Source organism: Peromyscus maniculatus, chromosome 2, assembly GCF_049852395.1.
Source record: "Peromyscus maniculatus bairdii isolate BWxNUB_F1_BW_parent chromosome 2, HU_Pman_BW_mat_3.1, whole genome shotgun sequence".
Taxonomy (NCBI): domain Eukaryota; kingdom Metazoa; phylum Chordata; class Mammalia; order Rodentia; family Cricetidae; genus Peromyscus; species Peromyscus maniculatus.
The window spans coordinates 127,484,524-127,510,430 of NC_134853.1; the positions used below are offsets into that span (position 1 = coordinate 127,484,524).

Here is a 25,907-nt window from a genome sequence, read left to right on the forward strand (position 1 = left end):
CACGGAAAATACCGGAGAGCTTTCACTGACAACATCTACAGGAGCCCAGAGAGGTTCCACATCCTGCCCAAGGAGCCAAGACCAGAGGCCATGTCTCCTACTGGTCTACCTGAAGCCTTGTCCTAACATCTTGATGCTGAGAAGCGCTGTGGTAGTTTGAATGTATTTGGTCCCCTTAAACTCACGCATAGGAGGCGTGGAGGAAGTATGGGTTTTCTGGAGGAGGCTGGATGACAAACACCTTTTTAATCCAGACCTTGAGGCTGGAGGGCACACCTTTAATCCCGTGTGTCACTGTGGGGGGTCTTTTTCTCAGGCTTCACTCAGTGTGACAGTCAGTCGCCTGCAAGACGTAAAGACACACAGCTGTTTCTCCAGCATCCTGCCTGCCTGCATCCACACTCCCTGCCATGATGGTAAGGGACTGCACCTCTGAAACCGTAAGTGAGCCCCCTCAATTGAACATTTTCCTTCTAAGAGTTGCTGTGGTCATGGTGTCTCCTCGCAGTAAGAAAAACCTAACTAAGACAAGGGCTTAGAAATTAATTCCACCTATTGGGAAGTATCAGTGGGGAAGAGAGGCATGGGAGGTCTCCGTACTAGGTCTTAAATGAATGAGCAAAGGCAGCAGCTTGTCTGTAAAATGAGACTCTACAGACTTAGCAAGGCTGACCTGGGATGCAAAGGAGGAGACGTGGCCAAAGGACTTGGCCCATCACAGTGGCCCTAACCTCTATCCATGCAAGAGCCTGTCACCAAGCTGGATCGGCCTGCCCAGTAAGTAGGTCTGAGCAGGCTGCTGTCCCAGAGTCAGGGCTCAGATGAGAGACAGACCAGGCAAGAAGTAGCGTGGGCAATGCATCACATGGGGGGGGGGTTGTACCCAGAATTCAGCTTTCCCCGACAGCATCCCCCACCCCAGCTCCTCTGTATTGTTTCAGCACCGTGTCTACAGTGTACCAGAACTTACAGCCTGTGGGATGTGAGCGAGGATTTCACCCTCTGAACTCAGATTCCTCAGTCCATCAAACTGAAAGGGGTAGGTGAGATGGTGAGGTGCGGGTGAGATGGAGAACAATTACCCTTCTTTAAGGACATTTTTTTTTTTTTTTTTTTTTGTGGGGATGAAAGTCTCATTCTGTAGCCCAGGCTGGCCTCAGATTTACTATGTAGCCCAGGCTGGTCCTAAACTAGCAAGTGCTTCCTACGTGCTGCTATTACAGACTTCTACCCACCAGGCCCCACTGTATTTACTTTTTTAATCTTCACACAGCCCTAATAGCTGGGTGTCCCATTCCCATTTTACAGATGGGAAAACAGAGGCTCAAGAAGAATAAGCAACTTTCACATAAACACAGAAGATCACACAGCTGATAAGGGTAGAATTGGGACTTGGGTCCATACTTGTGCAGCCTCAAGTCCAAGGCTGCTTGGCCGCTTTGCTGTGCTAACTCCAGTCTAGCAGACAGGACAGTCATTTCTGTGTCTGGGCACTGATACTGGCACAGGCAGGCCAGGCCAGCACCCACACCTACATCTGGGTTTCCTGAGACTCCTCCTCATGTCCTTCTGCAGAGACAGTGTTGATGTGAGGACCCAGATCAAAACACTTTCTGAAACACTGTCCACTGGCCCGCCACTAGGGAGGAAAGTGCTGGAAACGACTGTGTCCATCTGCAGCTCTGGGGAATGGGAGGACACCTCACATCAGCTAGACAGACCCCCCACACCCCCTCCTATGGCTGTCTGGCTGAGCTAGCCTGCCCCAGAAACAGAGGGCCCACTCCCTTCTGTGACCTGGTCTAGTCTCCCGTCCCTCCATCTCCCACCCTCTTCCTCCCACACCTCCCGGTGGGCCTCCTGCCTCAGGCCACTGCCCACCCCGCCATCACCAGAAGGCCTAGAAAGAGACCAGACTGTTTGGACAAGCAGTCTGACCTAAATGTAAACTGACCTCACTGTGTGCCTCAGGGGGCCACTCTGACCACACCTGGCCCCAAACCTCACTGACATCCAGCAGTCCCTCCGTGGGGAGCTCCGGCACTGAGGTGGCCATTCAGGGGATTGTGAAGGAAAGACCTGGCTTCTCCTCCATCACAACCCTTCACACCCTCCCCACCACACAGCCAGGAATGCAGATTGTCCCTGCCTCTGGGTTACCATGGCAACGGGAAGCCAGGCAATGGGCCCAGGCCCTGCCCTCCTGCAAGCCACCTCATTTACCCTGGAGCTGGGCACAGCAGCCACAGACATCACAATTGCTTCTGGAGAGGAAAAGAGAACGAGAGGAAAGAGGCAGAAAAAGAAAAAAACAGTTACACAGAGAGGGGGCGAACAATCAGAGAGAGAAAAGGAAAGAGACTAGGAGGAGGAAAAGAGGAGAGAGATGTCAGAGGGGAGAGAAACAGGCTGGGGGGGGGAACAGAACAGCCAGAAGAGCACATGCACAGAGAGAGAGAGAGAGAGAGAGAAGGAGGGAGGGAAGGGGAGAAGGAGGGACACACACACACACACACACACACACACACACACACACACACACACGGGGAGAAAGAGAGAGAGGGAGACAGGAAAGAGGCCTCTCCTGATCCCCACCCCACACCACACATTCCTGGGCCTGAGCTGCCCACAGCTTTTCAGATTCTGGGCAGCAGCTAAGACTTCCTGCCCCAGGAAGCTGGCAGCCTGGCTGGGCCCCTCCAACTGCTCTCTCTGCCCTACAGCCTCTACCCTGCTAAGGGATGGTGCCCAGGCCTTCCCCCAGCAAGTGGGGCCCCTTCACTACCCCTCAGGCCTCCTCAAACTCTCCTGCCCCTTTGTGCTCTCCACCCCCACCCCTCGCCCGGCCTCCTCTAGCTCCAACCCAACTCAGTTCTCCTCTGTGTCCAAGAAGCCATTCCCAAGAAGCATTGCGGACTGGTGGATGCAGGGGTCGTGATTTACGGGCTGCATGCATCCTGTCACTCAGCACAGGGGGAGGGGCAGGCCTCAGAAGAGGCCTCTCTGCAGGGAGGAGATGCCAAGCAGGGCCGGCAGGCAGCCCCCCTCCCCCGCTCCCCGGCACAGCTCGCAGGGCCTCACCCCTACAGCCCAGGTGCTTCTCCCAGCCCCTAGCTCAGGGGAGTAGGTGGGCTACAAAACAGTCTTGACCTGGCCTGGCCCCCACAGATTCCCCACACTGTGTGAGAGGAACCTGAGCCACAGGAAAAGCTTGCTGAAGGAAAGCAGAAGGGCAGAGAGAGAAGAAAGACAGATACAGGTTTGGGGGTGAATGGCAGGAGGGCTGCGGCAAAGCCCAGCCGACCCTTGGTACTCTGGATGTGGCCCTGCTGGAGAACCCTGAGTCACAACTTAGGCCACTCTGAACCTCACTGTTCACATCTATAAAATGGCAATGTTAGTATACCAGGAAGGAGTCGAAGTGCCTAGGCCAGAACCACGGGAAGTGTCCCAAACTGCAGCGCTCCGTGTCGTTAAAAAGCCTAGGCCCACAGGTCACAGGGGCAAGACATCTGCTGAAAAAGGCCAGGCGGCCTGTGCCCAGAATGCTTCCACGGCAGTTGGGACCTGGGACCATAACATTGACTTTTCCTCCAGGCACTACCAATTGAACACAAAGCCTGTCTACAGTAGGGCCTCATCTCAACTGAGAATCATGGCTGGACAGGACAGAGTCTGTGGTCCTCACGGGCATCCCACACTTGGTGACTGCCAGAAAGCCACGTCACCCAGTTCTAGGAAGGCTCCAGACCCTCAGGCAGGAAACAGACTCCTGAAATCAAAGTCTGTGGTTACTAGGAAGCAGCTGGGGGTCGGTGGGAACATGGTGGGTCAGGCACTGGGAGAAGCCTCCAGGGCCACAAACAAACTATCCTCAATAGTTTGCACTTGTGCATCACCAGCGCCCAGCATGGAGATCGAGCCTGGAGGCGTTTCCCATGGAGCCCCATGCTCCTTTTCCACGCAGCACTGCATCCAATGGCCGGAACGAAGACAGGCCTGGTCATCGGCAGCTGCCCGAAAGGCTGGACAGACAAAAAACAGCAAGCAGGGACCCTGGGAAAGGCTCGTTTCATCGGCCTGCATTTCAGCGCTTCTGGCACCGCCCCCTTGTTCTTCTACGTGGGTTATGTGCAGGCCTGGCCCTAGCTTAATAGCTGTTTATGTGAAAACAGCCTCATGATTTCATCTGTCCACAAACTCAACTGTGGTTAACTCCCGCTGCTAACCAAAGCATGGCCCTGTGGTGGCTGAGGCTTCCCGCCCCGGCAGGGTGGGAGAGGAGGGAGAGGAAGGAGTGGAGGAGGCGGCCCCAGGCTGGGCTTCTGCCTGAGGCCCAGCCCTGTGAGCAGGAGTGAGGCTAGCCCCCAGATAGGACTGGCTGGAGGGAGAACGGAGATGGCACCCTGCTATGCGGCTATGCGTGGTCTAGGCTCAGGCCTCTAGCTGAGCCTCTGAGGGCTGGCTAAAAACCAGGCCTGGAAGATTCCAGGTCAAGAGCACTCCAGGTGGACCATTTGAAAGAAACCAACTCTACGGATCAATGTTGTTTATTTCTGTTAAAACTCCCATTCATGGTGAGCAGTGGTGGTGCACACCTTTAATCCCAGCACTCAGTAGACAGAGACAGGCAAATCTCTGTGAGTCGAGGCCAGCCTGGTCTACAAGAGTGAGTTCCAGGACAGCCACGGGCTACACAGAGAAATTATGTTGGGGAGGAGGGAAGGACTCCAGTTCATTTCTACAGAGCACTGAAGAGAATAATCTGTTCTCTCATGACAAGCAAAAAGGGGACAAGACCACAAAAGAAAGAAAGAGCCGGGCGGTGGTGGCCCACGTCTTTAATCCCAGCACTTGGGAGGCAGAGTCAGGTGGATCTCTGTGAGTTTGAGGCCAGCCTGGTCTACAGAGCTAGTCCAGGACAGGCTCCAAAACTACACAAAGAAATTCTGTTTCAAAAAACAAAAAAAAAAAAAAGGCCGGGCGGTGGTGGCGCACGCCTTTAATCCCAGCACTCGGGAGGCAGAGCCAGGAGGATCTCTGTGAGTTCGAGGCCAGCCTGGGCTACCAAGTGAGTTCCAGGAAAGGCGCAAAGCTACACAGAGAAACCCTGTCTTGAAAAACCAAAAAAAAAAGAAAAGAAAAAGAAAGAAAGAAAGAAAGAAAGAAAGAAAGAAAGAAAGAAAGAAAGAAAGAAAAGGAAGAAAAGGAGGAGGAAGAAGAAAAAGAAGGAGAAGAAGGAGGAGGAAGAGGAGGAGGAGGAGGAGGAGAAGGAGAAGAAGAAGAAGAAGAAGAAGAAGAAGGAGAAGGAGAAGGAGAAGGAGAAGGAGAAGGAGAAGGAGAAGAAGAAGAAGAGGAAGAAAGAAAACACAGAGGAGCCAGGGTGTGTCTCAGTGGGTAGAGCGCTTGCCCAGTACTCGGGAAGCCCTGGGTTTGATCCCCAGCACTGCATAAAACAGTCATGATATTATCCCAGGACTTGGAAGATGGGCCAGGAGGACCAGAGGTTCAAGGTTAGTCCCAGCTACAAAGTTAAAGGCAGCCTAGGCTACATGAAACCCAGCCTCAAAAAGAAAAGAGAAAGAAAGAAAAGAAAAGGCAGGGGAACGTGATGAAAGGAGAAAGTCATTTTCCAGTTTGAGGCAGTAACGGGGGAGGGCTCCTGCTGAGATCTGGCTAAACGCATGAATGAATAAGAAGGAGCAATTATGAAAGACATGGAGGGGGTTTCCAAAGAAGGGAGGATGCAAAGCCCCAAGAGGATAGTTGTGACGTCAGAGGGCTGTGGGTAAGAAGCCAGGAGGACAGCCTGGTCCACTGGTCCACGCGGCCCGGGGCTGGGCAGATCCCCAGGGTGCAGATTTGACTCAAAGAGCCGGAGTCTGCACGTGGAAGGAGATGAGACCTGCCTTTCAGATCTCTCTGGGCAGGGGCGGGCATGTGTGTGTGTGTGTGTGTGTGTGGTGTGTGTGTGTGTGTGTGTGTGTGTGTGTGTGGTGTGTGTGTGTGTGTGTGGCGTGTGTAGTGTGTGTGTGTGTGGTGTGTGTGGTGTGTGTTTGTGTGGCGTGTGTGGTGTGTGTGTGTGTGCGCGCGCGCGCGTGCATGTGTGTGTGTGTGTGTGTGTGTGTGTGTGCTTGCACGCATGTGTGAGAGACAGAGAGAGAGAGACCCTCTGGAGGAGGGTTCCTAATGCTGCCTGCAGAAAGGAACAGTACCTGGGCAGGGCCTGTCCAAAGTGCTGGCCCAGGGTGTATTTCAGAAGTCCAGCTAGCAGCAGTACTGCTGACTGAGAGAGTCCATGCTTAGAGTCAGAGATAAGGAGGGGTGGGACTTGAACTGAGGGAGAAGTGATGGGGACTGAGCCGGGGAAGCCCAGACAAGAAGTGAGCAAGGAAAGGGTCAAGAACTTTCCATAGGGGCTGGAGAGACGGCTCAGCGGTTAAGAGTTAAGACTGCTCTTGCAGGGGACCTGGATTCGATTCCCAGCACCCACAGGGCAGCTCACAACTGTCTGTAACTCCAGGATCCAACACCCTCACACAGACATATGTGCAGGCAAAACACCAGTGCACACAAAATAAAAAAATAAAAATAAATAAATTTAAAAAGAATTTTCCAGATATTGCTAAACACTCACTGAATGTATCAAAGTTCTGGTTTGCACCCCACGGTTGAAAAGGGGGGATACGCCTGCAAAAACAAGCAAGCAAAATAATAATAATAATAATAACAACCAGCACATATGGGCATCTGAGAGTCCCAGGACCCTACACCTGTAGTAGGTTAAAGGGTATGAGGACTTAAGAGGAGGTGGAGTCTAATCATCTCCCCTGGGTCTAAGTCACCTTCAGTGACATTTCATCCAATGCCTTCAAGGCCAGGTCATGGGAAGCCTAGGCCTCCTGCAACTGTTACTATGGGGGACCTCGCTGCCAGGTAAGAAATCTGACTCCTGAGAGGTCACAACAAAGAATCCACATGTGGGTGCTCTGAACGACATTCCAGCTAAGCCCGACCCTGCAGCCATGCCCACCACGATGCTAGTGAAGCTTTATTAGACCCCCAGTGAGCTCACCCACCTGCTAGACACTACCCAGTAACCTCCGCCTGGGCCCCACGGGGCAGCGGAACCGCTCTGTGGAGCCCAGCCTTGTCCCAGCTTCCGACCCACAAATCACAATGCAGCCCACACTGGTGGAATTTACTAAGGCACGGAGTTTCAGTGTGGTTAGTACTGAAGCCGTGGTAACTACAGCAGACACACACGGTCCCCAGGGAGGATGGAGACAGGAACACACACATGAAAAGACCCAGGGAGCCATCAGCCTGGTGCAGGGGGAGCCCCAGACAGGCTCCCAGGAAGAGCGACTTAGAAACAGGTTGAGAGGCAGTCAAGTGGAAACCAGTACCGCTGGAGGAGTAGTTGGCAGGCGACCTGGGACCTGACTGGCTTTGCTTCCATGGAGGCTGGGGAATACTGGAGCTTGTTCATCTGCTAAGGGGTACAGCAGATAGAGAGGTCCCCCAGAGCCAGAGAGCTGCCCACAGGATAGGCACCTAGCATCTAAGAGGTACTCAGGCACAAGCTCCAAGGTCCTTTTTAGAAATCTACTGTTTGGCGTGAGCCTACTGTGTGCCGGGCTGAGCCCTCGGGTAACTCTTAGCCTACTGTGTGCCGGGCTCAGGTAAGTCTTCACCTTCAACTCTGCTCAGTCACAGTGACCCAAACTGAACAGATGAGGGAAAGGAAGCGTGGCCGGGAGAGAGAACCTCTCCGCACCCACCATGACTGGCCAGTAAAGGGCAAAGGAAAGCCAGCACAGGGGTGGAGCAGGTCACCAGTGCTTGGCGCTGCAGACTCCCCACAGGTTGCCTTTTGGATCCCAGCCAAAGCTGGTATGACCAGGGGGGCCCTCCTGGGTTTGGGGATCTTTCCAGGTCAAGACATCTCACGCCCATTCACTACCGCCACTCCCCCATCCAAAGGGCCAGTGCAGCAGGCTCCAAATCCACTCCCGAGTGAGACACGCCTCAACACTGCTGCCTGGAAGCTTGACTTTTATCTTCAAAGCAAGAGGAGGGCTGAACTAGGCTGACTCAGAGGGCCCCAGAGCTCCAGGGAGAGGCTGAAGGGGGTTGGGGAGCACTCTGGGCTTTCCCCCCACATCTGGCTGCCTTTAAAGATGGCCCCGCCTCCCCTTGCCCCACAGTCATTAAACCTTTGGCTCGCCAGCCACTTGCCCTCCCTTTTGAAAAAAACTTTATGACATTTCATTTAGTTCTTTGTGTGTAGCGGTGGGGGAGAGGCGTGCGGCGGGCATGTGTGAAGGTCAGAGAGCAACTTGTAAGAGTCGTTCTCAGCTCTCCCCCCTTCTACCAAGGCGTGGATCGCAGGGATTGAACTCAGGTCCCAGAGCTTGGCGGCAAGCGCCCTTACCCACGGAGCCATCTCACCAGCCCCGCCACTTGCTCTCTTAAAATGAGTCTGCTCCATGGAGATGTCAGCTAAGGTGAACCTGCTCAGTTACAGGGACCAGCGGGGCTGCACAGTCCCAGTTACAGCAAGGGACACTGAGGCTGGGAGAGAGCTAGCCGGAAGCCAGCCAGAGGGCTGGGGAGTTGACTCCGTGGATAAGGGCACTTGCTGTTCAGGGAGTTTAAATCCCTACTGCCTACGTAAAACATCAGCCATGGCCATGGCCATGTGGGCCTGGAAGCCCAGGGATGGGTGTGTGTGTGTGTGTGTGTGTGTGTGTGTGTGTGTGTGTGTGTGTGTGTGTGTGTTACAGGAAGTTTGTTATGGCTTTCTGGCTGCCAGCCTAACTCAGGGTTCAATGAGAGACCTGTCTCAAGGGAATGAGAAGAGGGATAGAGCAGGACCCTTGATGTCCTCCTCCGGCCCCCACCAGTGAGTCTTGAACACATGTGTGCACAGTACACATGCACACAAAGAAAAGAACCAGTCAGAATCACTCGTACACACACACACACACACACACACACACACACACACTCACACTCACACTCACACACTCACTGGACTGTAATCTGCGGAAGAACAAGATGCTGATCTGGTCTCTTCAGGTCTCCTAAGGGATCTGAAGGAGATGACCCACCTGGCTTTGGGAAAGCAGGGTTGCCTTATCGAGGCCCATGGACAACGCCCCTTTCAGCTCTCCGACCCAGGCCAGGCCGCACCCCAGGGAGGATCACAGCCTGTTCTCAAGTCACACATAGAACAAGGAGTGGAGAGAATCGGGCCCACAGGGAGCAGGTGGAGCAAAGGGGCCCTGGTTTGGGGCTGGTTCCCTAGGCCTCTGAAGGGTCAAGGTGAGGTTCACATAGCACTTTCTAAACCATGAAGTGAATGTACACATGGAGAGAGGTAAGAAACATCCTGAGAAGCCCAGCAAAGACACACACCAATGACCCAGCTCTTGGGAGGTGGAGACAGGATGATCAGGAGTTCAAGGACAGCCTCAACCACACATTTCAAGGCCAAGGTGTCTGAAATACCCCAACATGGAGGGGAAGGGGAAAGAGAGAGAGAGAGCCCCGAGAGCAAGTCAGCATACCAGCACATAGCCGTTCCTACGATGCCGCAGCCCTTACAGGCTTCCTACTGGGGTTCTGCTCACATGTCACTGACTCTCACAAATCCCGCCAGGGACAGGTTTCCCTCCAGCACTGTAAAGGAAATTGAAGCTGGGCTGTCCACAGGACTTGCCTAAGGCATGAATATGGAGCCAAGGTCCTGCTTTTCTCGGTCCCAGAGCTGGCTCTGCCCACTGAGCTGCCTCAAGTAACATTCCTATCACCTACTGAGGGTGGTTATGGCTACTGAGGAAGCTCTTGAAAAGATATATATGTCTGTCATACGGCCTAGGGGGACAGAAAGCCTTCCCTTGTGGGACAGCCTCTTTCCTGGCTCCCCATACAGGTGCCTCTGCTGAACCCTGTTTGCCCCCATAGAGAAGTTTATAGGCTGAGCTAACTGTCACCTACTCCAGGAAGCCTGCCTAGACCCCTCTTGAGTGACAAGGGACACTTCAATCTTCCTCTGCCCCAGTCTAGCTATATTGTGCTGTCTTTATCAGTTTATGGCCACCTCAGTGGCCAGCCTAGGCACACTGGAAGACAGGTCTGGTCTGGCTCATTCCAATGTCCCTAAAGTACTCTGGTCCTTGTCATCATTGCCATGACTCTAATGTCATGTCCTACCTGCAAGAAGGGCTACTCCTGGAAGGGCAGGGACACACGCAGGCCTGTGGCCAAGGGACTGGCGGAGGACCCAGCTGGCTGCACCATCTGTCCTGGACCCGCAGGACAGAGGCGGCCTAAGGCAAAGATGCCAGGCTGTCAGCTCAGCCAGGTCAGCCTAGGACAAGGAGAGACGCCACAGCACCCAGGGCCTTGCCCAGCTGGAGCCCAGGGTCAGACAAGACTTTCATTTTTCACGCATTTGTTTTTATGTCATGTGCATGGCACTTTGCCTGCATGTATATCTGGGCACCTCAGGCTGTGCCTGGTTCTCATGGAGCCAGAAGAGGGCATTGGATGCCCTGGAACTGGAGTTACAGATGGTTTTGAGCCACCATGTGGGTGCTGGGAATAGAACCTGGGTCCTCTGGAAGAGCAACAAGTGCTCTTAACCGCTGAGCGGTCTCTCCAGCCCCTGGACAAGATGGTCTCCTTCTCTAACTAGCTCAAAGTGATGCAAAGCCAGGGCCTTGACCTTCTCACCTGTAAAGGCAGTGGAAAACCAGCAGTCATGTAAAGCGGTTAGGGATTTAAAGCCGCCCGGCATTTAGCAGGGCCTCAGCAGAACCCATCATTTGGCCATCTCACCTCACCAACCAGCCCCGCCGCTGAACCACGGCAGAAACCCACCGACAGATGAGAAACGGGAGTGATTATTTCACAGGGCCAGTGGCATGCAAGCTCCTGCAAGTTCTGACAGAGGCTCTCACGATGCCTACAGACGAGGATGGGGCTCCCGGACGAGGAGTGTGGCCTACGCAAGGTGAGCTGGCGTCTCTGGACCCTTCCGCTCTCCGGCAAAGGAGCGGGCAGCTCTCCCCAGGCTCTAGGAGGACAACGTAGCTGCACTAGCACACACCAGACACAGGTAAGGAGTGGTGGTCCAGCAGCCCCAGACCCTGACATGTGTATTGCAGGGTCAGCTCAGCCTGCGTGCCCCAGCCTACCCTGTCGGTGTACAAGGATGAAGCGGAGGAGGCTTCACAAGGGATGACAGCAAGGCCACTCACTGGAGTTCAGGTGCCTCCACAGTCAAACTGAAGATGAAGAAGGCCTAGGCTCGCAACTTCCCAAATCCAAGCACCTCCTTAGTGCCTCATGGGTTCCTGCTTGGTCCTAACCCTACTCCCTGTTGTGAGGAGCAGGAGGGATAGGAAGGTAGCTGGGACCACTTGGAGCTGGTCAATCAAAGAAAATCAGATACTAAGTCAAAACGCACCAGGGATGGTGGCGCACACCTTTGATCCCTGCACTGGGGGAGGCAGAGGCAGGCAGAGCTCTGTGAGTTCAAGGCCAGCCAGGACTACGTAGTAAGACCCTGTTTCAAAGATAAATTAATTCAAAACTAAACTAAACCAAGGACCAGAGAACCCCCAGGAAGCTCACAGACAACACCCACAATGCTCCAGACTCCGGCCCAGACTCCAAGGCCAACTGCAGTCCCTCTGACCGCAGCCAGCCGCCAGCTGCTGCTCCCAGGCTCAGGGCACTCTGAACCACTAACGCTCCATTCAGCAGCTCAGATGCCTGACACTCCCCTGCCTTAAAGCCCAGGCCTCCTTGAGACCCATCTCCTCAGCTTCCAGGGCCCCCTGCTCAGGTGTCATCTACTCAGGACCCCACCCCCATCCTCACAGTCATTGCTTTCTAGACAGCCTGAGTTTAAAGCTGTTCACTTGATGGCTTGTGACCTCAGCAAGATGACTTCACCTCTCTGTTTCCATTTCATCTTTAATTTAGGGCGCAAGAGCACTCGGAGTTATAAGGACTGAGTTCACGCATGCTCAGACATGGGTGATACTTGCATGACACTCATCACTGTCATTCGCAGCATTTATAGCAGGTGTCCATTGTCATGGTTTGCCTAACCGGATAGCTCAACAGCTAGGGTCCATGCCTTCACATGTCACAGCGTACTCTGGCACCTGCCATACCCATGTAGGGAACCAGCGAACTGGGTGTGACATTGTAAAGAGGCATTGCTAACTCTGGGGACAGACAGGATAGGGAGTCAAAGACGTGACGCCTGAGCTGTGTTTTGAAGGACAAAAACAAATCATCCAGACAGATTGAGAACACTTCGGGTGTCTGCCCGTGCCTGAGTCTGGGGTTCACATGAAGCTCCTGAACAAGCTGTTGGGACTCAATCCTCCTCCAGAGAGACTTCTCGGACCACCACAACCCCTTCCACCCCTGGGGTCACCCATCCATCCATTCAGCCATTTTGAGCTCCTGCTGTATGACGGGCATTATCATTTTCTGTCTCTAGGCCTCCCCTCTCCTGCCACATAGTGAGGACCATCATCAGTTATATGTCAACTTCTCACAAACACTCAGACACAAGGCTGGGGGACGTCTAGAGTCACCCAGCACTCGGGGGCTCAGGGTCCAACACCTGGCCCAAAGTCACACAGTGAGTAATAGGGTGGACATGAGATTTTTTTCCCTGTGTGTGTGTGTGTGTGTGTGTGTGTGTGTGTGTGCATGTCAGTGTTTTGTGAGTGTGGTGCATACATGTGAATATGCAGGTATGTATGTATGCCCATGCACATGTGGCATGAGGTCAGAAGATGTCAAGTGTCCTGTCCTCTCCACATTATTGCTTTGAGGCGGGGTCTCTCACTGAACTAGAAGCTGACCACTTTAGCTAAGCTAGAATCTCTGTCAGTTCCCAGGATCTACCTGTTTCCACCCTTCAAGGCTGGGAATACAGGCTTGCTCAGCTGGGCCAAGCTGTTTGCAATGATGCAAACTCAGGATTCGAACTCATATCCTCTTGTTTGCACAACAAGTGTTTTTACCCACTGAGCCAACTTCCCAGACCCGAAAATGAGATTCTAATCCAAGCTTGGCACGATGGCACACACTTGTAATCAGGAAGCTGAAGCAGGAGGATCAGGAATAGGAGGCCATCCTGGGCTACACAGTGAACCTATCTCAAAATAAAACAAAACAAGAAAGAAGAGGAAGAAGAAGAAGCAGGGGGAGGGAGAAAGACAAGATTCCAACCCGAGGGCTGTTTCCCAAACCTCAGCGTATTCTGGTCTAGACCCCTAATGAGGGTGGGGAGGATGAAGGATGGAGAAGGATGCTGCTGTCCTGGGGTTCACAGGAATCAGTGGGTCCTATGGAGGTCTGCAGTAGCACACAGACCTATGAGCAGAGCACAGACGCCCACTGCTGGTTCTGGTCTCCATCAGCTTGCCATTAGCAGCAACTGGGCAAGGAGTCTCAGGAGAATAGGACCAAATAACCCCTCATCAGTTGTGGAGTCAAAACAGTTCCTAAGCCCTGCTGGGAGCTGACCTGGACCAGGCTACAACTGAGGATCAGAAGTTCAAGGTCATCTTTGACAACAATCTTCATCAAATTTGAGGCCAGCCTGGGTTACATGAGACCCTGTCTCAGATATAAAAATAAAAACAGTTCAGTAATAAGAAAAAAGAAAGTGTCCCCAAATTCTCCTTTTCTCCATAGGAGCAAAGGAAATTAAGAAGAGGCCACAGAAATTTAAGGTCTGCCAACCAGGCACAAGTTCAAAGGTGGTGATCAATGTCATTTTTAACTAATGTGAGGTCCCTGTGGCCCTGTGGCCCAATTTCCACACCCAACACCCTGCTCCATAGCCAGAGGCTAGATGCTAGCTGAGTTTAAGTCAGGGCTTAGGGGAGGAATGCTAAGCCTCATGTCCAGAAAAGCTCTGGAACCAGGACCATTGAGTTCAAATCCCAGCTCTGGCCAGGCATCAGTGGCACACAACTTTTAATCCCAGGACTCAGGAGGCAGAGCCACACGGATCTCTGTGAGTTCAAGGCCAGCCTGGTCTACAGGGGAGATACAAGACAGGCACCAAAACTATACAGAGAAACCCTGTCTCAAAAAACAAAAAACAAGAAAGAAAGAAAGAAAGAAAGAAAGAAAGAAAGAAAGAAAGAAAGAAAGGAAGGAAGGAAGGAAGGAAGGAAGGAAGGAAGGAAGGAAGGAAGGAAGGAAGGAAGGAAGGAAGGAAGGAAGGAAAGAAAGAGAAGAGAAGAGAAGAGAAGAGAAGAGAAGAGAAAAGAAAAGAAAAGAAAAGAAAAAGAAAAAGAAAATCCCAGCTCTGCCACTTCCTGCCTCTGTGATCCTAGACAGGCTGTTGACCTCTCTGGGCCTGAGTTATTTTTCATTGGGATAAGTCCCGGGAGAGAGCAGCAGGGTGGAGAGCATTAGTTACTTTTCTTCCTGCTATAACCAAACCCCTGACAGACCGGCTTGGGGACGGAAGGGCTCATCTTGGCTCACAGTTTGAGGAAACACAGTCTATGGGGCAAGGACATGATGGTGGCAGGTGATCACCGTGTCCGCAGTCAGGAAACAGAGAGAGACGGTGCTGGTACCCTGAGGCTTTCTCCTTTTTCTCTTTTTATTCAGTCCAGGGCCCCAGCCCATAGGACTGCGTCATCCACGTTCAGGGCAGGTCTTCCCTCCTCTTAGACCTAAACCTCTACAGAACATACCCAGCTCTCACAGACATACCCAGGTTCTGGACCCAGTCAAGCTGACGGCAAAGATTAGCTTACCACAGGGATGGTAGAACGGACCTGCCTCCCTGAACAGAGCAAGTAAACATGTGCATACACTCAGCATGCTGCTGCCTGGCAAAGTGGGAGCATGAGGACACTCTACCCTGGGCTCAGGGCACAGAGGCAAGGGGCCCAGTGGCTCAGATTCCACCATGGGCCTGGCTGAGAAACTGTCTGCCCATACTCATTCTCTAGGTATCCCCTGACCGCTGGCCAGGCCTGGGCACACCAAGCGTAGCTTGTAAAGTTCTCTGGGGTATGGAGATGGAGCTTCAAGTCAAGCTCCCATCCCAATGAGAGCAGAGCTCACAAAGGGTGCACGGTGTCATGGGAAAATCTAGGAAGGCTTTCCAGAGGAGGCAGCATCCCATCTGAATCTGAGGGCCAAGAAGGAAACTGCCAGAGAGATGGCAGGCTAGGGGAGGTACAGGGAGGCACAGAACGCCCAGCCGCGGGAGAGAGCCTAGGTGGCCCACTGAGGCAGAGGAAGCCAGTCAGTGTGGTGCTGCTATGAACACAGAGAAATGGACGGTGGGACCTGGAGAGAGACTGAGGCAAGCATGGCACCAAGATGGTGACCTGCTAGGTGAGTCTGAGCAGGCGGGCAGGCGCCACAGTCACTTCAGCTTCAGAAGCACCCTCTACCGTGAGAGCAGGCGGAAGCGACTGGAGGAGACTAAGGGGCAAGGTGCCTGGGGCTGGTGATGCTGAGCTGAGTGGCAGCTGTCGAGGAGACCGGTGAAATGTGCATTTGCCCCAGGGCCCCTTTTTAAAGGCCTCTTCTGAAATGTCCTCAGTTGGCAGCTACGGTGCCCAGCACAGGCTGTCCTGAGTCCTTCTTCAGGCACCAGGCCAAAGGCCCCCAGTGAGCCACTGAGTACTTGGGTGTTCCTGGGACCTCAGCACCTATCTCTGCTCCAAAGTCCCAGTTAGGAGGTTCCAGGAAAAAATACTCCCGAAGGTCACTCCATAGGACATTTTCCACATGGCCTTCCCCTCACACGCTCATGTCCTTCCTCTCCTGTTCTCGCCTGAGCACACATACCCTCACGCAGTAAATTCTGTCAGGCCCATAGGCTTGGAGTCCTGAGCTGGGGAAGTCAGGAGACACAGAGCCTTGAGCTCAAAAGGCAGCAGAATTGTGCACAGGACACACACACACACACACACACACACACACACACACACACACACACACACACGGCAGCAGGATGTGTGCACAGGGCACGCACTCTACCAAACAGAATTCCAGAACTTGCTACAGAGGATTCCATTCCGCCCTGGCACAAACTGCCAGGGGGCCCACTGCCCCTGGGGCTCTTTGGGGAGACTGCCAGTTATAACTTATAAGTCTGTGAGTTCTGGGATTTCTCCTTCCAGAAAGGACTATGAAACAGACAGCAGACGGTGAGACTGACGACTACGACGCAGGTCCTGACTTAAGAGGGAAGCATCTGCTTTCTGGACCCCACATCGGGAGGCCCGTTCGGCCCCCCGGTCCACCCTCACCCACCGCTTCATACCCTTCGCAAGTGGTTTCCCACATTCTGGATCATGGCTGCTCCGCCTGCTGGGTGGCCAGGCTCTGGGGGGTCTGCACGCTCCTAGAGGGCCTCTGGTCACCTGAGCCACAGGCGGCCAGCAGCTCCTAAAGCAGCCGGCTTCTCAGGGCTCCTCCTCCCCAGCTCCCGCCCTCCGGAGCCAGCTGTTATATCTCCGCCCCATGTCCTGGCCTCTCCTCAATCTGCCCTCTGTGCACCCCTCCAACCCCAGCACCCGCCTGCTGGGCCACAGCCGCATGGGGACTGGTGCCCACCTACTGGTACCACCAGACTCCATGCTTCTACGCTCAGCCAAACTCCAGCCCCCCATCCCCACCCCCCACTCCCTGCCCTTAGCTAACAGAATGGCTCCGAGATCCCAGAGCTCCAGCTTTCTTGCCAGGGATTTCATTCATCCGCAAGAGGGCAGGCTGGAGCATGGCAGGATGCCAGGGAGCTGCCAAAGCCTCCTAGAGAGACACCAGACCCACCTGCCAGGATTTCACCTTCCAGAGTGCTGCCCACTGGCTCCTGGGCCCAGGCTGCCCGCATCCAGCAATTGCTGAACTGGAGACAGAACACCAGCCACTTCCTTATAAGCTGGTGATTCTTCTAAAGGAGGCACATGCCAAAGTCCACTGTGCATGATACGCAGCAGTCACCCACGCCACCAACAGGTGAAAGCCCTCCAGGATTTTCCCTTTTCCCCTGTCACTTCTGCAAGAGGTTTGAGCCAGAGGCCTTGACACTCACACTGGCCAGGACAAAAAAAGTCTTGGAGGTCAAAGGGGAAGGATGAACAAGTGGCTGAGGACAAACCCTAGAACACCAGACCCCCTCTGTGATTCGGGCTTCCTGCTGGTCCTGTCCCTACCCCGCATGCATGGTCCTTGGGGCTGGGAAGGGAAGCACCCTAGGTGCCGTGGCCAGTACAGAGCAGACGGGAAAAGTCTCTTCTGCCCTCTGCTTCCACGTCAGCCACCACACAGCTGACAATATGTTTTCTGCCAAAGGCCCTGCGTTCACTACCACGCCCGGGACTCTGAGCAAGTCCGCTCCTCTCTCAAAGCCTTTGCTCTGGGACTCAAGGGCCAGCACACCCTTCCTCGTGAGTTCTTGCCGTCTATCAGCACTCCGTATCTGCAAAGGGGAAACTGGAGTTATAGCGTGAAGGTAGGAAGATGGGCGCCACGTGTGCTAATTCATGCCTGCTATCCCAATCCTTCGGAAGCGGAGGCAGGAGGACGGCCATGAGTTCAAGGCCATGGCTTGCATGTAGCACCTAGGCTACATGGTGAGTTTCAGGCCAGCTTGATGTATCATGCCATGTTAGACATTGTCATTAAAAGGGGGGGGGCGGTTGGAGGGACTGGGGAAATGGCTCAGGGATACAGTATACGTTCTACTCTTCCAGAGGAGCCGAATTTGGTCCTAATACCCATGTCAGGTGACTCACAACCATCTGTAACTCCAGCTCTAGGAGATCCAATGTCTCTGAGCTCAACGGGCATCTGTATTCAGGTACACATACCCGGATATAGACACACACACCAACACCTAATTGAAAGTAAATATTTTCTGAATAGGGGCAGAGGCTGGGGAGATGGCTCCGTTTGTGTTTGTTACTGCCAGCATGAAGACCTGCGTTTGGCTCCTTAGCACCCATGTAAAGAGCTGGGTGCGGTGGTGGGCACCTGTGATCCCAGCACTAGGGAGGCAGAGATAGACAAGCTCCCTGGGGCTTGCTGGCCAGCCTATCTAACAGAATGGGTAAGTTCCAGGTTCACTGCGAGACCCTGTCTCAAACAATAAAGTGAGACCGCGAGATGGCTCAGCATGCAAAGGATGCTTGCCGCCCGCCTGTGGGGCTCTGAATGAGAACGACCCCTGGAGGCTCGTATATTTGAATGCTTGGTCATCAAGGAGTGGCACTGTTTGAGAAGGAATAGGAGGTGTGGCCTTGGAGTAGGTGTGACCTGTGGGAGGAAGTGTGTCACTGGGGGTGGGTTTTGAGGTTTCAGAAGCCTAAGTCAAGGGCGTATTGATCTGCTGCCTGTGCCTGCGGATCTGGATGTAGAACTCTCTACTTCTCCGGCACCATGCCTGCCTGGGTGCCTCCACGCCCCCCACCATGATGATAATAGACTAAACTTCTGAATCTGTAAGCAAGACCCCAGTTAAATGCCCCCCCCCAAAGTTGAGGACTGAACCCAGGGCCTTGCGCTTGCTAGGCAAGGGCTCTACCACTGAGCTAAATCCCCAACCCTGCTTTTTTTTTTTTTTTTTTTTTTTTTTATAAGAGTCACCTTTGCCATGGTGTCTCTTCACAGCAGGATACTGACGAAGACGCTACCCCACAGTGACAGCCTGACAGCCTGAATCCGATCCCCTGAGCCACACAAAGAGGGAAGGAGGGAACTGACTCCACAAAGTTGTCCCCTGACCTCCACAAATGTGTGGCGCATGTGCCCCCCTGCCATACACACATCATGCAGGTACACATACTCAATGATAATAGTAAATGAAATCAATTAAAACCTTTCTAAAGATGAAGATGCAACTGAGGAAAATAACTCTGCCCCCCCCACACACACACACACAGACACAAAGCACTAAGGACTAGAGAAATCCAGGTGACTGCTGGAGGAGGTGGTACTAAAGCCAGCCTCAGAGGCTGAATGGGCTTAGGCAGGCTGGGAAGAAGAAGGGTGTGGTAGAGGGCCTGACAGGACAGGACAGGTGCAGTCCTGGGCTATGGGGAGCGTCACCTTACAGGACCAGGCCACGGGATTTAGCACTGAGGTTCCTCTGTGCATGGTGAACATGCCCAACACGATGAAGCCTTGCAAGGAAGTCAGAGCAGGTGCTGAGAGACCTCCCTGGACAGCTCAGCTCACTGAGTCCACACGTTATGTAATAGGCACTGCTGCCAAACTCACAACCTCCAACCCAGGCTCCCCTCTCTCCAGAGGACCACCTCAGGCTCACCAGCCTCAATCCAGCGCCTCCATCTTAGACCTGGGCAAACGGAATGAAGCCCAGAGATGGAAAAATGAAGCCTGAAAAGACGTGTGTGGAAGCTGTCCAGAATCACCACCCCTGACCATAAGCCCAGAGCCCCATCCAGCTGATCCCGCCACAAGGCACGAAGTAGGAGAGGCTTCACTCAGACATCACACAGGACTTCCAGCGAGGCTGAATCCCAGGAGTGCACAACAGAGGACTAGATCTTTCTACAGAGGCTCCTGCGACTCAACCAGCTATGTCCTGTCTGAACTGGTTCCTGGGAGCCCTCAGAACTGGTTCTGCCCCATCTGTTACTAAGAGATGTTTCCATGGGCATCCACCTCCCCTTCCAAGTCACCTCAGTCCCAAGGGCAGGGACCACATCTCCCTCATCTCTGGGCCCCATCCTCAATACCCAGACCACAGCCCCATATGCAGATCCCTAGGTCCTAGAAGGGCCCAAACTTTAGCCTGCGTCAGAACCACCAAAGGGCCCCTTAACATTCAGGGTGCTGGGCCTCACCCAGGTTTTTTGTTTTGTTTTGTTTTTAATTCTAATATGCACAAGTATTTTGCCAACATGCACGTCTGTACACCACTTGCGCCGTTAGTGCCCTTAGAAATCAGAAGAGGATGTCAGATCCACTGGAACCATCCTCTGATGGTTGTGAGCAGTCATGTGGGTGCTGGGAATTGAACCCTGGTCCTCTGGAGAGCAGCCAGTTCTCTTAACTACTGAGCCATCTCCAGGAAGCCTCTTTGGGGCCGCCTCTGTGGTCCCCATGGAAGCACACACCTGTTCACACACACTTCACAGCCCTGTTATCTCCCTGTGTGCTGGAACTCGAGCCCAGGGCATTGTGCATGGGAGGAAGAGTTCATCCCTACCTAGTAGTGCCTTTTCTCTCTAGTTGGTTTATGTTGGTGTCCTCTCTTTTTTACCTCAAGTAAGCTGGCAGTGGAAATGGAACAGATTCATCAGTACACCCTGCCCCTTCACAGTGAGAGCCTTGAACATAGTAGATGTTCAATGAGCATCTAGCAACGGTGGAATAGAGGAATCTTACATGCAAGGGGACACTCTGAATAAGCATCTGCTCAAATGGATGCATGCAGGAATATTGTCATCCTCTGGCGGTCTCCAGCCTCTGGGGCCCTGCAGTGTAGCCTGGCAGATTTAAAGGAAGCTTTGAGATAAAGATGGGGGTGGGGCATCAATGAAGGGAGGGGCCAAGAAAAGAGTAATGACATCAGCAGAGGAGGAACTGGAGGTAACAGTTCAGAACAGTTCAGCTCCAAACCCCATGCTTTGTGGAGAAAAAGCCTGTAAAGGGGTAGCCCAGGGAGAGGAGAGGCAGTGTTCAGGGAGGTGGGGAGAAGGTGGAGCCTCATCTGGGAAGCAATGTTTAGCTGCTAGCCCTGAATACCATTCTGTCGGATAGGTTCTGAGACACGGATTCTAGTCTCTGCCAGCTCCTGATGCGTGGACCTCCCACGTGGCCAGCTGCTGAGGGTCTGGGCCCGGCCCAACTTCCCAGATTTGGCTCTTGCTCAGGAATAGCTCTCACCTCACCCTATGCCAAGTAAGTCATCACGAGGTGCACCCTAAGGAGTTTCAGCCCTCAGGTGCCCGGTGGCCCGCCCGGGGCCCTCCCCCATCCTCACCGAGGCCAGCATCTAAGTACCCTTCGCCTGAGTGGAGGCCAGTCCCTAGCAGAGACCGGACCTGAGAGAGTCGTGCAGGGAGCTGAGAAGCCAAGGACACGTGTGCCCTTCCAGAAAGGGAAGGGTGCCGCGTGCGCGCGGGGGGGATCTTACCCAAGTGTTGGGACAATTCCGACCCCACGGTTGGCAGGGCGGAGTCCGGGACTCCCCGGGTGCCAAAGCAGCGGCGAGGGGAGGCTGGAGCTCAGCGGAAGCGCCGGCTGTAGACGCGAAGGCGGGAGCGGCCAGACGAGTTCCTGGGCCAGTCTGTGCCCTCCCTCCCCTGCCTGGAACGGGTGGGGCCGCCCGGGGCCGCGAGGTCAGCGGGATCCCAGAGGTCCAGGCCCAACGGGGGGGGGGGGGGAGGATCTTGAGGACAGGACCCCAGTCCAGGGACGGTAGGCACTTCAGCCGGGAGCTGTCAATCCCTGGTCACAGGGCAGGGGTCGAAAAGTGGGCACCTGTTCGCCACTGGAACCAAAAGCTGACTGCTCCTTCTAAAGTGGTGCCTGCTAGTCTCTGTGTTATCTGGTATTCAACCACGCCTTACTATGTGCCCAGTCCTGCACTGTGTGCTGCGATGAGGTGCTAAACAGGACCTCCAGGATACCCTTAGGATTATTGATGGGGCGTGGGGGGGTGCGGGGGGGGACACGACAGAAGAATAGATGGTTCAAAACTAGGCAAAGGCAACACCACCCACTGACCCCCTCACTCAGTGAGAGCCACTGTTAACACAACTATCTCCGGATAGACTACAGCTGAGGATGCAGTCCCCCAACTCATCCTTCATCCCCACCCCGCTTCAGTGTGGTGCTTACCTTACCCATATACAGTATGAACTATACGCTACTGAACACACATAGGACTGGAGGGCCACATAAAAAAATGCCCATCAGGGCCTGGAGAGATGGCTCAGAGGTTAAGAGCACTGACTGCTCTTCCAGAGGTCCTGAGTTCAATACCCAGCAACCACATGGTGGCTCACAACCATCTGTAATGAGATCTGGTGCCCTCTTCTGACCTGCAGTCATACATGCTGTATACATAATAAATAAATAAATCTTTTTTAAAAAATGCCCATCAGGCCGGGCAGTGGTGGCGCACGCCTTTAATCCCAGCACTCGGGAGGCAGAGGCAGGTGGATCTTTGTAAGTTCGAGGCCAGCCTGGGCTACCAAGTGAGTTCCAGGAAAGGAGCAAAGCTACACAGAGAAACCCTGTCTTGAAAAACCAAAAAAGAAAAAAGAGAAAAAAAATGCCCATCAGTGTTCATGTTTGGGGGCCACTGGTTCATCTGTGAAACCCAGAAGGGAGCAGATAGAACACAGTGGTGAGCCCTGAGAGAGTAGCAGAGGAGGGGGGGGGGGGACTTTTGCAGTCCTGTGCACCTCTACAGGGAGGTGGAGCCTGGAGGACCTTGTCCCTCAGACAGACACCCAAAGAGGCCCTTGGGAACATGTCCTGCCCCAGCCACTCTGGGGACAAAAGGATTGCTGTTTGTGAACAGAGAGCCACCTACTGAGGCCACCCCCCCCACCCCCCCACCCCCTGCACTGGGTCCCAGAAGCCCTCCATGGGGGGCCTCTGGTGACAACAAAGGTCCTCCCTTGGTCACTTGTGTGACCACGCTCTCAGCACACTAAGAGCGAGACCCTCACAGCCAGAGCCACAAGTGCCCACCCGCGGGTCATGGCAGCCGCCAGCCACAGACCAGCGCTGGCTCAGCTGGCAGCACAGGACCCAGCCTCAGCTCGACAGATACCTGGGTGTCAGTGACAGCACATGATATGTGACACCACTTCCCAAGGGCAGGTGAAATACATCCGGGGACACCAGGAGCCCTGCGGGGCTGTCAGGTCTCGCAGGGAAGGGGAATTCTCGCTCTGGCAGAGCGCCATGAGGCCGCCGCCGCCGCCGCCGTAAGCCATGGCTTACTTTGAATGTGACACCAGAACCAAGTGGGGAATCCTATAGATCTTCAGATTATCTTCTTTCTTTTTGTGAAGCTGGCAATGAATCCAGAGCGTAATCAAGCTCTCTGTCACACGGCCGCATCCCAGCCTCACGCTGTCTTGTCGCCTGTTTGCTTGTTGTAAGACAGAGTCCTGTGGAGCCCAGGACGGTTGTGACTTCCTGATCTCCCTGCCTCCCCCTGCAAGTGCTGGGATTTCAGGCATGCCTGGGTGATGTAGTGCTGCGGATCTAACACAGGGGCGTGATGTACAAGCCCTCTGCCAACTGAGTCACAGAGTCAGCCCTCAAATTGTCTTAAAAAAAAAAAAATGACCACGTTGGTTGCACTGTTTTGGAGCGGTAGGGTATGTGTTCATGTGTGAGGGGGTACATTTAGGGTGGTGGATGTTCCAACATGTGGAGGTCAAAAGACAACCTTTGGTGTCATCCCTGGGGCACCTTTCACTTTTTTTATTTGTTTGAGACGGGGTTGGGGTTAGAATTGGCCTGGAACCTTGCCAATGGTAGGCTAGGCTAATGGGCCTTGCCTCGCTCTTAAGGCTTTTCTTGATCTACAGCAACAGTTCTCAACCTGTGGGTCACAACTGGGTCAAATGACCCTTTCACAGGGGTCACATATAAGATACCCTGCATATCAGATATTTACATTACGATTCATAACGGTAGCAAAATTATAATTATGAAATAATAACAAAAGTAATTTTATGGTTGGGGGTCACCACAACATGAGAAACTGTGTTAAAGGGTCGCAGTATTAGGAAGGTTGAGAACCACTGACCTACAATTTAATTAGGAGTGTATTACTCAGCCAACAAGACATTTCATGGAATAAAGACACCTGCCACCAACGTTGATGACGTCACTTCAATTCCTGGAACCCACATGGTGGAAGAGAGAACCAATTCCCACTTGCCCTCTAACCTCCACATACATGTTGTGGCATTCACATAGACACACACACACACACACACACACACACACACACACACACGTAATAAGGAACTGGAAGGGTAGCTCAGTGGAGAGAGCACACACTGTTCTTTTGAGAACCTGCACCCATGTTGGATGGCTCCCCACCTCCTATAGCTTCAGCCCCAGGGGGATCTGTTGTCTCTGGCCTCCGAGGATACCTGTACTGGTATCACATACCCACACACAAACATATGCATGGACCTATAAGCTTAAACTATGTCTTTGGGAGTGGTGAGGTGGCTCCAAGGACAATGGTGCTTGTCACCAAAGCTGGTAACCTGAGTTTGATCTCTGAAACCTGAGGAGGTCCCTGCCAGTGTCATACAGGGAATCGGACTGTGTGTAGAGATGAGAATGAAACCCCAGGACAGACTGATTTCTTTAACCTAGATCAGACTTCGGGGAGTCTACTACCAGGCAGTTCATTGTCAGCATATTTAAAACAGTACAATTTGGGAAAAGGTTTCCAGGCAACAATCAGTCCAATCAATCCAATTCCAGGTGCACAATAAAGCTTAAGTGTGACTCCACAGAAACTCTTTCACAAAGTGCATGTGACCATGAGGGTGGGATCTGCAGCTAAAAGGCCTAGGATCTAGTGGGGTCTCCGACCTATAGCATAGAGGTCAGCAGGCTATGAAGTACTTGTGACATTTCCCCTAAAGATGGGAAATTGGAAGCATCTGGGATAATCATTATGGGGAATTTGGATAAGGTCTGCCTCTACAGGAAAAGGTGGGTGAGGTCTGCCTCTACAGAGAGCAAAAGGGTCACTAGGTAGCTAACAAAATCCATTCTCAGCCTTCTGGGCAGGAAAACAAGTATTTTATCTCCTCCGTTGAGAATAGGTCCTGTGTGTTTAACATTCCTGGTTTTCCTTAGTGTTTCTCTGTGGCTACAAGGACTTCTGTGCCCTTAACTGCAGAAACAGGTGGATCTCTATGAGTTCAAGGCTAGCCTGGTCAGCCAAGGCTATGTAGATAGACTCTTGTCTCTAAGTGTGTGTGTGTGTGTGTGTGTGTGATATTCTCCAACAGACATGCCCATAAACCAATCTAATCTACACAATCCCTCCTGGAGACTTCCTTCCCAAATGATTCTAAATTATGTCAAGTTGACAATTTAAGGTAGCCATCACATCTATTAGCTGCAACATTAGATGAACCCTGGGAGTGTTATGTTAAGGGAAATAAGCCAGGCACAGAACTACAAATAGTTCTTATATATTTTTCTTTCTTATATATGGGATCTTAAACAGCCAATTTCGCTGGGTAGTGGTGGCACACTCCTCTAATTCCAGCACTCAGGAGGCAGAGGCAGGCAGATCTCTATGAATTAGAGGTCAGCCTGATCTATAAAGCAGGTTCCAGGACAGCCAGAGCTACACAGAGTAACCCTGTCTTGAAAAACATAATAAAATAAAATAAAATTGCAGCAAAAGGAGATATTGAAATCTACTATAATTGTGTATTTGTTAGTTTCTCTTTGAAGTCTTATTGGGTTTTGCTTCCCGTAGTTTGAGTCTCTGTAATTAAGTGTGCAGTCATGGAGAATTGTTACTGCTGATCAATGAAATGAACCTCTTATCATTCCATTACTATCTCCCTTTTCCTTGATATATGTGGTGACTAGTCTTGATTGTTAACTTGAGGGGATTTAGACTCCCCATGGAAACACACCTCTAGGTATGTCTATGAAGGGTATTTCTACAAAGGTTAGTAAGGAGAAAAGACTTGCCCTGAATAGAAAGGAGAGAGTGAGCAGAGCACTAGCATTTATCTCTCTCTGCTTTCTGATTATGGACATCATGTGACCAGCTGCCACGCCTTCCCCACCATGATGTACTGTACCCCCAAACTGTGACCCAAAAGAAAACTCTCTTTCCT

The 25,907-nt window shown here is 52.9% G+C and overlaps 1 protein-coding gene across 4 annotated transcripts in view; it reads right to left on the minus strand.

Moving 5' to 3' along the window:
• Acot11 (acyl-CoA thioesterase 11) overlaps nt 1-21,319 on the minus strand; it is a 58,640-nt gene extending 37,321 nt beyond the window's left edge. Inside the window, exon 1 of one of the 4 annotated variants that reach the window (XM_076564644.1) lies at nt 21,188-21,319. Coding sequence is in view for 2 of the 4 variants with exons in the window: in XM_042271545.2 (XP_042127479.1) it covers nt 1,955-2,056 (102 nt within the window). In the remaining 2 variants the exon portion in view is untranslated. Of the gene's footprint in view, nt 1-1,954; nt 2,110-16,345; nt 16,559-16,854; nt 16,935-21,187 lie in introns of those variants that run through there. The other 3 variants (XM_076564645.1, XM_015996453.3, XM_042271545.2) reach the window with 3 other exon arrangements.
• Nucleotides 21,320-25,907: the final 4,588 nt, after the last annotated feature.